This window comes from Acomys minous, assembly GCF_964271855.1.
Source record: "Acomys minous genome assembly, chromosome: 16".
In the NCBI taxonomy this organism is placed as follows: domain Eukaryota; kingdom Metazoa; phylum Chordata; class Mammalia; order Rodentia; family Muridae; genus Acomys; species Acomys minous.
Window position 1 is genome coordinate 85,340,860 of NC_140498.1, and position 12,793 is coordinate 85,353,652.

General features: G+C 45.0%; 1 protein-coding gene across 14 annotated transcripts in view; it reads left to right on the forward strand.

The window, feature by feature from the left end:
* CLIP1 (CAP-Gly domain containing linker protein 1) overlaps positions 1–12,793 on the forward strand; it is a 115,849-nt gene that overhangs the window by 95,049 nt on the left and 8,007 nt on the right. For all 14 annotated transcript variants that reach the window (XM_084762653.1, XM_084762659.1, XM_084762658.1 and 11 more), the window contains one exon: positions 8,345–8,397. In XM_084762653.1, coding sequence (XP_084618779.1) covers positions 8,345–8,397 — 53 coding nt within the window. The remainder of the gene's footprint in view (positions 1–8,344; positions 8,398–12,793) is intronic.

The following is a 12,793-nucleotide window of genomic DNA, read 5'->3' on the forward strand; positions in this document are numbered from 1 at the left end:
GCAAGCTTTCTGCCTGACGACAGGAGTGGTTTTTTGTTCCACGCTGGCTTGCGTACACGGGTGTGAGCATTCATGTGTGTGGCAGTTCCTGTTTTAAACACTGGAAGTGTGCAATGCAGTTATAGTGCCCATGTTGTGCAACCACTACCCTGTCTAGTTCCAAAACAGTTTTAAAACTTTAAAGGAACCTGTTACTCCTCACTCCCCCTACCCCCTGGAAACCACCAGTCTAAGGACGTGTCTGTTCTGGACACTATTACACATCATCAGAGCCAAATACAGTATGGCTTCTTTACTTAACATGATGTTTTCAGGAGTTGGGTAATTATTTTTTATTGCGGAATGTTATTCCCTTTGATAAAACGTATTAATGTTTACTTGCCCATTTTTGCTAGATGCTATATGCATTCTTTCTCCATTCATACTGTTGCCTGTTCCTCGAGGTCTGCAACGCTGTCCGTGGTAACTGCCTCTTAATACCACATAGCATAGTCTGTGAAGTGGGGACATTTTTTTTTCCTCCTCAACAGTAGTTCTACAACATGGGCCACACATAAACCATAACTTCTCTCTTTCTTTACGTCTAAAGTTAATAATAACATGGGGCAAGTGAGATGGCTACGTAGGTAAAGGCCACCAAAACAGATCACCTGAGTTCAACCCCCAGGACCCGCGCTTGCCTCTGTGCCGCATCCCTGCCAGTGTGGCTGTGTTCTCCTGTAGCCTTTGCCAAAGGCAGCTGCTTTGGAGTCTTCGTCTACCTGTCCCACTTGGCGAACATCTCCATGTTGCCATCACAGTGTTGCCACCCTGTTCCCACGTGCGCCGTGCCTCCTCCTACCTGCTCTGCTTCACGCTGGGCCCCTCAGCTGTGTCTCTTTCCACGGGGACCATGTGAAGGTAGAAATCTCTGGTGGTGACAGATGAAGATGCGTGGGAGCTGATATAACTATTTTGTTTCTAGCAAGGGGCCCACACTATTGTACAGATTTGATTTTTTTAAAGACTTATTTATTTATTATGGATACTGTGTTATGCCTGCATGTATGTCAGAAGAGGGCATCAGATCTCATTATAGATGGTTGTGAGCCACCATGTGGTTGCTGGGAATTGAACTCAGAACTTTTGGAAGAGCAGCCAGTGCTCTTAACCTCTCAGCCATCTCTCCAGCTCTACAGATATGATTCAAACAAAACAAAACAAAACAGGGCTGGATGCAGGTAGAACACTGCATACATAATAATAAATACATCTTTAAAAATAAAAACAGATTTACAGGTTCCAATTTTTTTGGCCACTCCTTCCTTTGTAGCACAGGCAGACCATAAACTCACTCTGTAGTTGAGGATGCCTTGAGCTCCTGATCTTCTTGTCTCAGCTGCTGCCTGAGTTCTGGCATCACCAAACGTATAAAGCATTATTTTCTTTTCATAGAGAAGTCTAAAAATAACCAATGAGTTCTACAATACAAATAGGCACCTCAGGTGGTCACTGTTGAGACAGATGTCTGATCTGTAGTTGAGATGTCTGTTCTATCTTTTCCAAACCTCAGGTGTATTCTGAACAAAAAAAGAAAGCTTAAATATGTACAATAATGTCAGCTTTCAAAAGAAGTAGACACATGGTGGCCACTTTTGAGATGGATGTCCGCTTTATCATTTCCAAACCTCACATGTATCCCATCTTATAAAGACAGCAGGTGGACTCAGCTGTCACCATGGAAACAGCAGCTTTCCCCTACGGTTGTTTGCAAAACGAGGCTATGGCTTGCTTTTGGAAACCGAGCAAGGAGAAGATGGGTCAATAAGTATTTTATGAAAAGTCATTCCTGAGTGAAGTTGTGGCAGAAAATGTACAACAACTGGGGTTGACATTGATCAATCTAATCGATGAAAACTTGCCTGCCTTCTAAATAGGCCTAACTTCACAGACATGCGGTAGAAAAGGAAAGTTATTTTTAGCCTGTTATGCATTGTTTTGTAACAATAATGAGCAGCAGCCATCAGAATTTTAATCTAGGCGCAGGGAACACTAGAAAATAGGGCTGTCAGAGGCTGCATCACACACCTTCTTCAGTGTCTGATGATACAGACGGGCACTTTAAATACGAGCTGCTCTTGTTTTGTTTGAGACAGGGTCCCGTAGAGCACAGGCTGGCCTCAAATTTCACTAATATAACTGAGGACAGCTTTGAACTCTTAATCTTCCTGCTTCCATCTCCCAAGCAGTCTGGTGACTGTCGGATGGCAGAGCACCAACTAAAACCCAGGCGCCTTGAACTGTTTTCACTTATGACCTCTTTTTGCCTGAGGAATATTTTTATAGCCCCTAGTTACATAGGCATATAAAGTAAGTGTACCAACTAAACATTTTTACTGATAATCGTAAGTTTGTTTTAAAACAGTTCTTTGAGGTACATGTAATTTTTACCATTTATTAAAGATAAAGAAAAATTTTATACTAATGAGATTTACTATTCACTTTTACATAAAAGGTTAAGTCTTGGCTGAACATTTGATACTGCAGAATGTAGAATATCTTCAACACTTCTCAGAGCTGATCAATATTTTGGTTTTACCTTTATTTCCACCACTTGGGCAGTAGAAGCAAATGGATCTCTGTGAGTTTGAGGCTAGCCTGTTCTCTACCCAGGGAGTTCCAGGTCAGCTAATAATGCTTAGGGCCACAACAGAAATGTTGGAAACTCTGTCCTGATCCAAGTCAGAACTCATTTAATATTTTGTTATTGTGTTGTCATATTTTTAAAATATTTGGGCATGTGGATATACATGTGTGTGAGCGCCAGTAAGCCCCATACGTATCATCACACACAGTAATAATAAAAGTTAGCATTGAAACTCAAGAATTTAGAAAGTTTTCAGAACCTAAGCAAATTCCTACTAAAATTATTAAAACAAAAACCCTAAACCAACCAGAGAGATGGTTCATGTGGTAAAGGCTGACCACACACGCAAGTCTCTCAGCCTGAGTTAGAGCTCCAGCATGCATGTAAAAAGTTACATGAGGCTGGGCATGCTCACACATGCCTGCTGCAGTCTGACACTGGGAGGCAGGGGCAGCCGCGTCTACAGAGTGGGTTCCAGGCCAGCTAGGGCTACGTAGAGAGGCCCTGTCTGAATAACAACAAACACACAAAAGTTGAATGGGATGGTGTGGATCTGTAATCCTAGCACCTGTAAGGCAAGATGGAGGCAGAAATTAGAGAATTTCCCAGAAGCTCATGCACCAGCTGACCTGGAGCACACAGTGCAGTGCGTCAGCAGAAACAGGAGAGATTCTGCCTGCCTCAGTGCAGCGGAAGGGAAAACCCAAATCCCAGAAGTTGTCATCTGATCCCAGAGGACATGTGCCTGAGCGCTCACACACACTAACTAAAATAAAAAGAACCTGTCTGTCCCCAGTCACTGTCAGCTGATGCTATTTTGAGTCGTCTCTAAGTGACAGCATTAAGGGATGTCTTTCTCCTTTTGTTTTTATTTCTATATAGCATTGCTAAATCTCTTTAAAAAGAGTGTTTAATTTTCAAGGAAAAAAAAACAATGAAGTTAATTATTCTTTAACAAAATAGTAATTTTGTATGCAGTGTGGTCCCCGAGGCTCCCAGCCTCTGCTCTGTTCAGAGAGTCTTTCGCCTGTCGATCATTACATTAGGGAACAGGCCAGGGACCTGTTTGGTTACTCATGGTCTTCCCTGAACTGACATGTTTTAAGTTTCTTGCTTGAGAGCTGCCTCTAGACCAGGGGGTTGAAACCTGTGGGTCGTGATCTCTGGGGCAGGGTATGTCAAATGATCTTTTCACAGGGTTGCAAACCAGTTACTCTCTGCATATCGGATATTTATATAGCAATTTATAACTGTAGCAAAATTACAGTTATGAAGTAGCAATAAAAATAATTGTAGGGTTGGGGGGGTCACCACAAATAAGGAAGAGTGTGAGAGGGTCGCAGCATTAGGAAGGTTGAGAACCACTGTTCTAGACTTCTCAGGCCTCCTGCTCACCTCTAGCAGTTTTAGAGAGCTGTTCCCTGGTCCTGACGAATGTCTAGGCTGTGAGTGGCTGCCAGGGCACCTTCTGAAGGGAATGGTTCTGTTGCACTTTGGTCATGCGGTAAAAGGTGTGTTCGTGCCAGGATAGAGACTATGGCACAGAGGTACTACAGGACAGAGGGAAAGTAGCCGCCTTCAGCACCCGGGAGGCAGGACCAAGGACGAGCTAAGCCCGTGTGTGTAGGACATAAGCACGGAGACAGGTTATTCCACGTGGACCCCAGAGACCAAACTCAGGCGTCAGGCTTGGCTGCAAGGGTCTTTACCCACGGAGCCACCTCACTGGCCCACAATCTTTAAACTCTCCATAGATCAGTTACGGGATGTGGTCCATCTTAGGAGAGGGTGTGGCCCTGTAGAAATGCCTCTGTCATCTTGGCAACCCCTGAAGGAGCTGCCTCCAGATTGAGAGGGGCCTCACGGCAGCACCCACACTCGCTCTCTGTCATCTTCCTTTCATCTCTGAAAGCACTTTGTCACAGAAAGACCCACTGGATCGGTCTCTTCCTTTTTCCATTTCCGTCTGCTCTTCTGAGAGCAGAAGTCTGTCTGTCTGTGTGTGGGAGGCGAGACAAGAAATCCTCAGACAGAGAGTGTGTTTTGTGCTGTCAAGGTAGAGTTGCTATTTTGGACCTCGGAACACTCACTTGGAGAAGAGACTGAAATAGCCCAAACGAACTACCTCACAGGGGAAGCTGGGGAAAACAGACTCAGCTTAGATTCTCAGCCGCTGTTCAGCCTGTGAGAAGCTGGGCTTCCAAGTGTGCTACTATCATACCCGCAGACAGCACTGCCTTCTGACGCATGCGTTCACTCTGGAGCTACTGAGCACCTCCTATGTGACTGTCCCATTTTATATTACAGCAGGAAGCAAAATGGAAACTCCATGCCTCTTGTTACTCAAGTGGCTGTCCTAAGCCTAGGACAGCAGAGTTGGTGTTTTCCCTGGCCTTCTTTCCACCCAAGCTCGGCTATCTTAGCTCAGATGATGGAAGTACCCAGAATGCTTTTTGTTCGTTTGTTTTTCCTTTCCCACTTCTTGGTTTTCTTTTTTAAGATTTACTTATCTTTATTTTGTGTGTATGGTATTTTGCCTGAGTGTGTATGTCTGTGCAGCATGTGTGTGCAGTGGCTATGGAGGCTAGGAGGCACTGGACCCTCGGGAGCCACCATGTGGGTGCTGGAGACTGAACCCTGATTTTCTCTGAGAGCAGCCTGCACTCTGAACCTTTGAGCCATCTCTCACTCCATCTCTTGGTTTTTGTTTTGTTTGGGGTTTTTTGTTTTGTTTTGTTTTTCCAGACCGGCTTTCCCTGTGTAGCCTTGGCTGTCCTGGACTCACTTTGTAGACCAGGCTGGCCTTGAACTCACAGAGATCCACCTGCCTCTGCCTTCCAGGTGCTGGGGTTAAAGGCACGCGCCAGCACTGCCCGGCTGTCCTCTCTTGGTTTTTATGTGAACTCTTGGCTACTTTTCTGGTTTAATGTCTGCAAACCATGGCTATTTGTGTACAGCTTTCATTGCCATGTTTTTCTCTTAATATTAACCTTCCAAGTTTTTCCTCCAGTTATCTGTATTAACTATGAAAAATAGTCAGCGACGGGGACCACCCAAGCATTGCTTCTGTATCAGATGTTGGTAGAGATGCTTTCTCGGCAGCTTTTGTTTCAGCAATACTCTGCACACCTTCTACAACTTTTCCTGAGCAGTTTTTGTTTTGTGAGATGGGACTCTTGCTGCGTATCCCAGACTGCTCTCAAACTCTGTATTGCCTGCTTCAGTCTCCTGAGTTTGGAGCTTATAGGCATAGACTAATATGTCTGAATGCCCTCAATTGTTAGATTTGGGTTGGTTTTTGTTTTGTTTTGTTTTGGTTTTTTGAAACCAGACTTTTGATATAAACTGGACTCACATTCCCAATCCTCTGCTCCTGCAGTAAATACTGGGGTTTAGGTGTACCCACCATTCATGATGTCCTGAGGCTGAGCAAATTTATAAGTTATTCTTTTCCTTTCCTTTTGATTTTTGTTTTTGTTCTTACTGCAGAACTTGTTTACTATATTACCCACGCTAGTCTTGAACTGGGCTCAAGTGATCCTCCTGCCTCAGCCTCTTGAATAACAGGGATATACCGGCATGCCTACCTCATGAAAAAATTTTGTCCGGGAAAAAAAACCTAAGTACCATTATTCCTTATAAATTGAAATGTTATTTTAAAGTCCCACATACCACACATGTAGCTGGGCATGGTGGTGCATTCCTCTGACTCAGCACTGAGCCGGCTGAAGCCGAGAGAGCACCAGTTTGAAGCCAGTCTGAGCTGCATGTCATGACCCTGTCTCAACACCTCCAGCAATCAGTCTGCCTCTCTTGTTTTTTTTGTATCACGAACCAAAATAGATAAGTAGAATTTAAACATAGTTCCTCCTTCTTTGGGTTTCATTAAGGGAACATTGTAATGGTTTGGTGTGTCTTTTCTTACTGCTTATATGTATGCCACCATTTACAAATGGGTAGATGCAGACAGCTTTATTATTTTCTATAAAAGTTACATTGCTAAGAAAATGAAGTAATGTTGTACAGATTACTCAAATTTGCTTTGTGTCCTAAGTCATCTTCATTGAGGTCTAATTTATATAATATTGTAAATACATGATAATTTACATAGATTGGTGAGTATTTTGTTTTGGTCTCACTATGTAGCCCTGGCTGGCCTGGAACTTGCTTTGTGAGCCAGGATTGCTTAGAAATCACAGTGACCCACCTGTCTCTGCTTTCTGAGTGATGAAATTAAAGGTGTGTGCTACCATACCCAGTCTCTGTAGGCGAGTTTTGGTGAATACATAAGTCATGTAACTGATCCCTCAATCACTATACTGTATGTAGTGGCATGTGTCTATAATCTCAGCACTTGAAAGGCTAAGACAAAGGGATCATGGGTTTAAGATAAGCCTGGGCTTAATAGCAAGACCTTATCTGAAAAAAATAAAATAGATTTCTTTTGTCAAAGAGGTTCCTTTAAATAATCAGTCACTACTTAATCCCTGAAAAAGGTTCCTTATTTTACTCTAGTCATAATAGTTTTGGCATTACTGCTAGGCCATATAAATGGAATCAAAGCAATATAGAACCTTATCTGTAATCACAATAAATATAAATGGGTTAAAACACTTCAACTAAAAGGTAGAAGTAGTTTTTCAAAAAAGTTTTTTGTTTTGTTTTGGTTTTTGAGACAAGGTTTCTCTGTGTTAGCCTTGGCTGTCCTGGATTCCCTTTGTAGACCAGGCTGGCTTCGATCTTAGAGTTCTGCCTGCCTTTGCCTCCTGAGTACTGGGATTAAAGGCATGGGAAGAGACAAAGTTTACTTGCATAGACACAAAGCAGTTGAAAGTATGAGAATAGAAGATGATACACCATGCAAATAGCAACCAAAGGTTCCAGGGCAGCCAGGTCTACACAGAGAAACCCTGTCTTGAAAAAAATAAAACAAACAAACAAATAAAGCTGGTCATGGTGGCTTACTTCTGTATAACAGTAGTGAGTATCTTTACCTGCTGAGACATGCCCTTGTTTGTTTGTTTGCGATTTTTTTTTTATGGTATAACAACAACAGGATTTTATAAATAAAATGAAAGAATTGCAACCTCTGTGTTTTGTAGATGACAGGCAAGCTTCCTTGCTGGGTGTTTGCTGAATCAGTAAGTGAGTCACAGGAGCTCTGCAAGTTCCCGACATTGACTCCTGTGATCTAGATAAAGCAGCCAGGATGCTAATATTGAAGATGTCAGTGAACAAACATTTATTGAAGAGCTTGGCATATACTGTATAGGGATGGGTGTGGTAACCTTAGCCTATGCCCCAGCGCTCTGGAGATAGAAGCTGGAGGACAAAGAGTTCAAAACCACTGTTGGCCAGCCTGGACTACCAGAGATGAGTGTGGGGGCACACACCTTCAATGCCAGCCTTTGAGAAGCAGAGGGAGATGGATCTGCTCTATACAATGAGTTTGGTCCAGCAAGAGTTACATGATGAGACCCTGTCTCAAAGCAAAAACAAAAATACTGCTACGTTCTGTTCAAAGTGCTATGATTTAATATTCCTAATTCTCAGGCTTATCAAGAAAGGGTGAGCTGTCTGATCCTAAGCAGACTTTAAAGTGGTAGCTACCATCTTGGTGGTGGCTTGAGAGAAAAGCCGGCAGCATGCGCTGTGTGAGGAGCAGTGGACCGTCTGTGGACTGCCAGCTACTGAACTCTTTCTGTTTTTGTTTTCCAGCTGGAAGAAGAACGATCTGTACTCAATAATCAGTTGTTAGAAATGAAAAAGAGGTAGGCTCTCTCTGTTTGTTGCTGCGTATGCTTAACTCGGAAAGCTTCAGATTGGGCCGTGTGTGATAGCTTGTGGGAAACAGTCAGCTTCCTGCACTCAGACAATGGCATGGTGGTGTTAGTGCTCACAACTGAGGAGTTAGGTGACCCATGGGGGCAAGTCTCACATAGTTACAGGTTGGAGCCATTTTTAACTACATTTACTCAGACGAGCTCTACACTCAGTGCCTCATACTGATGCTACTTCCTGGCTCTAGTAATGGACAGCATTGCAACTGTATATCTAGCAGTCTACATATAAGTACTGACTTCAACTATGGGAAAAGTTTGTTTTTTTTTTTTAAATAAGTAATACCACTTTGTTTCTACTATTTATTACCACTCCATAATATTATAAACTTAACAAGTGCTTTTGAGTAGAGATAAATGTGACCCATAGACGTTAAATATTTAGGCCAGATCAGGATAGAATATGCCTGTAATTCCAGCACTCAGGAGCTTGGTGCTGGAGGATCATAGGTCTGAATCCAACCTGTGCTACATAGCAAAATCCTGTTTTAAAAAAAAAAGTTGGGCATAGTGGCACACACCTTTAATCCCAGCACTCAGGAGGCAGAGGCAGGCGGATCTCTGAGTTCGAGGCAGCCTGGTCTACAGAGTGAGCACCAATACAGCCAGAACTACACAGAGAAACCCTTTCTCAAAAAACAACAACATCAAAACCTAAAATAAAATTAAGAAATGAATACCCCAGAGTCTGATGCTTATACATCCCCATGGGCTTTGTTGTTTTAAGCCAAACAGTCATGCCTGGGGTAGTTCTGTGCTTCCCTGCCAGCTAGGTGGGTGTGTCGTACACAATGGCCAAGAAGCCAGCCTGTGTAAGGTCCTGGCTTTCGTACAGCATCCCCTCCCCTAGGAAAAGTCTTCTATGGGATCTGAGCATCTCAAAGCTCCCCTGCCCCCAGTGAGCACATTTAAATTGGAAACTAAGGGCTGCTGGCTCGGTGGGTAAGAGCACTTTCCACCAAGCCTGACACCTGCGCCCCATCCTCCAGACCCACAGGGCAGAAGGAAAGAACTGATTGCAGCACATTGTTCTCTGACCTCCCACACACGTGCCACGGGGTGCACACCTACACACATGTACACAACAGCCAAACAAACAATTAAGTAAACAAGTGAAATGACTTTAAAAGTAAATTATAAACCAAGCATGATAGAACGTACCGGCACCCCCAGCGCTTGGGAGATAGCAGTAGGAGAGGTAGAAGTTCAAAGCCACATCCTCAGCCACATATCAGGCTTAAGGCTAATCTGGCTACACGAGACTGTTGTAAAGAAATCAGTAGCATTTGTTTTGGGGTTTTGGTATCTGTAAACATTGTGTTGCAGACAATGTGCACTGAAGATTTTTCTCTGAGTTAAAAACTGGGTGACAGTTAGGCACACTTGTTCCCATGATGTAACCATAAGGCAGAGTTGTCTAACTGCTGGAGCTGCAGGTGTGCTCCCCGACAGCACCCAGCCGATGCCCACTGCACCCTAGAACTAGCTTGACTCCCCGTACCCCTGGGCTCTTTAATGTCAAAGAAGGGACAGCAAAGCTAAAGTTTTAGACGTGGATCTGTGGGGTCTGAATTCACTCTGGCAGCACCGAATGCCAGGCCTTGAGGAATGCAGTTCCTGCCTCCCTTTGTGAAGCGGCCTGCGCTGCCCCAGCCTGTTCAGCTCACTGTGGGTTGTAACTGTCTGACTGTCTCCGAGCTTGCGCTACTTACCAACGCTCACCTCATCCCTCTCTCTTCCCTTCCCTACTCTTGCTTCCTCTGCTATATCTGTGTGTCTTTCATGGTAAGACTAAAGAAAGTCTATCCACGTTATAATAAATAAATCTCATATATTTTTAGTAAACCAAATTGTTGTATATATTTTTGGCTGCCTTTGTCCCTCCGTGTCTTGCTTTTGTTTTGTAAAATATGCTCAGCAGTGTACACACACACACACACACACACACATTACACACACACACACAAACGTCTTTTTGATATCTATATACAGCAAACAACTTGGGTGCAAATTTAATTCTCCTTACTGTATTTGCATTTTTCTTCATGTTTCTAATATTTGGTTCTTATTATCTTGCATTTTAAAGCTTGCCCAATAACACTTTAAGGTATTTGTTTCATTATTGGACTTTATTTCTTATGTAAGTAGTAAGAAAAGAATCTGAGCGACATAATCCCTTGCGGGATGGGACAAGAGTTTCTGGCCCTGACACATCTTTCATGCCGTCTTATCCTCCCTTCTTGGTGTTAGTAGTATGAACAATCCCTCCCAGCCAACATGGCGTAAGCTGACCGTTTGCTTCTTGTACACCAGTAATGTTGGCAGAGAGCTGTCATTGAGCCCCTCTTGGTTTGTACAGAGGAATTGGGGCATATAAATTGCCTAAGAAGCCATAACTGAAGATCTGTCACAGAGATGCACTGCCAAGCCTGTGTGCCCTGTCATCTGGTAGACTTCCAGTCCTCTTCTTCCTCTTCCTCTTTTTTCTGTTTTCTTTTTATTCTTTTAACATTTAGTGTATGTGGGTGTGGGGGGAATCCTTACTCAGCTTGGATTCCCAGGATCAAACTCGAGTCATCAGGCTTGGTGGCAGTGACTTCACCACTGAGCCACCTCTTTCTTCACTCGTGTCCTTCAGTTGATTTGTATAGGAAGCATCCTGCTCCCATCTTCTTAGCAAACTACACGGCTTGGGGTTTTGTGTAGACAGGACAAGCACAGAGTCGGGCTGGTGCCCCTTCCGCCAGCTACTGGTGGCTGTCCCTCCCCAGTACTAAGTGCCATGGGATCTTAGCTGACTAGGTCTTTGGGCATAGGAGAATCCACATCTATCTTCAGCAAACCCCAGGCATGCTAATTTTGAGTTAAAACATTTAAAATTATGTTTTTCAGATCTGAGTGGTAGTTAAAATAACTGAAGTGCCAGGATTCATTTTTATAATAGAACAAAGTACTAGATTCGACTAACAGAAATCCAAGCAGCCCGGGTTTACCACATCCTTGGACAGCAGCAGAGCCTTACTCTTTACCTTCCTCTCTTGAGAAGCCCCGCCCCATTTCCTAGTTCCTCTCTTGAGAAGCCCCGCCCCATTTCCTAGCACCCCCTCAGGCCTGGAGCAGCACCGATGCTCACTCCTCCCCAGTGTTATTAATTTAGAACATTTCTGTAGAGTCTCAGATTCTTTTCTTACTACTCATCATTCTGGAGTGTAAAAGTGTAAGCCACACAATGAGATAAATACAACACGTTTATTTTCATCCTTGTGTAGAATTTCAGCTTATCATAAGCCATGAGGGTTTTGTAATTCGTGTGCCGGATACCTTGGGTCTCACTAACCAGCCATGCCTTCTGCCATCTCTAACTTGGGCCTCCATCACCTATTCCTCCAGCTGATTGGGAAGCAGACCAAAGGCCACTCGCTCGGCATTCCCCCACCTGCTTCTCGTCGAACCGGTGGCGACTCGGTTGCTGCCTATGAACTCTTACTAGTGACTGCCTGCACTGATGCAGGGTCTGAGATTGTGTGGCCTGAGCACTAGCCCAAGACAAGTTTCTTTTCTTTTCCCTAAAGTAACCTTTAAATCCCGACTTTGGGGTTATAGAAGAGTTGTAAAGGCTGTATAGCCAGTTCTGTCTCCCTAGTCAGCTGCCCACAGCACCAGCACCCAGTCCACAGTCAGCTGCCCACAGCACCAGCACCCAGTCCACAGTCAGCTGCCCACAGCACCAGCACCCAGTCCACAGTCAGCTGCCCACAGCACCAGCGCCCAGTCCACAGTCAGCTGCCCACAGCACCAGCGCCCAGTCCACAGTCAGCTGCCCACAGCACCAGCGCCCAGTCCACAGTCAGCTGCCCGCAGCACCAGCGCCCAGTCCACAGTCAGCTGCCCACAGCACCAGCGCCCAGTCCACAGTCAGCTGCCCACAGCACCAGCGCCCAGTCCACAGTCAGCTGCCCACAGCACCAGCGCCCAGTCCACAGTCAGCTGCCCACAGCACCAGCGCCCAGTCCACAGTCAGCTGCCCACAGCACCAGCGCCCAGTCCACAGTCAGCTGCCCACAGCACCAGCGCCCAGTCCACAGTCAGCTGCCCACAGCACCAGCGCCCAGTCCACAGTCAGCTGCCCACAGCACCAGCGCCCAGTCCACAGTCAGCTGCCCACAGCACCAGCGCCCAGTCCACAGTCAGCTGCCCACAGCACCAGCGCCCAGTCCACAGTCAGCTGCCCACAGCACCAGCGCCCAGTCCACAGTCAGCTGCCCACAGCACCAGCACCCAGTCCACAGTCAGCTGCCCACAGCACCAGCGCCCAGTCCACAGTCAG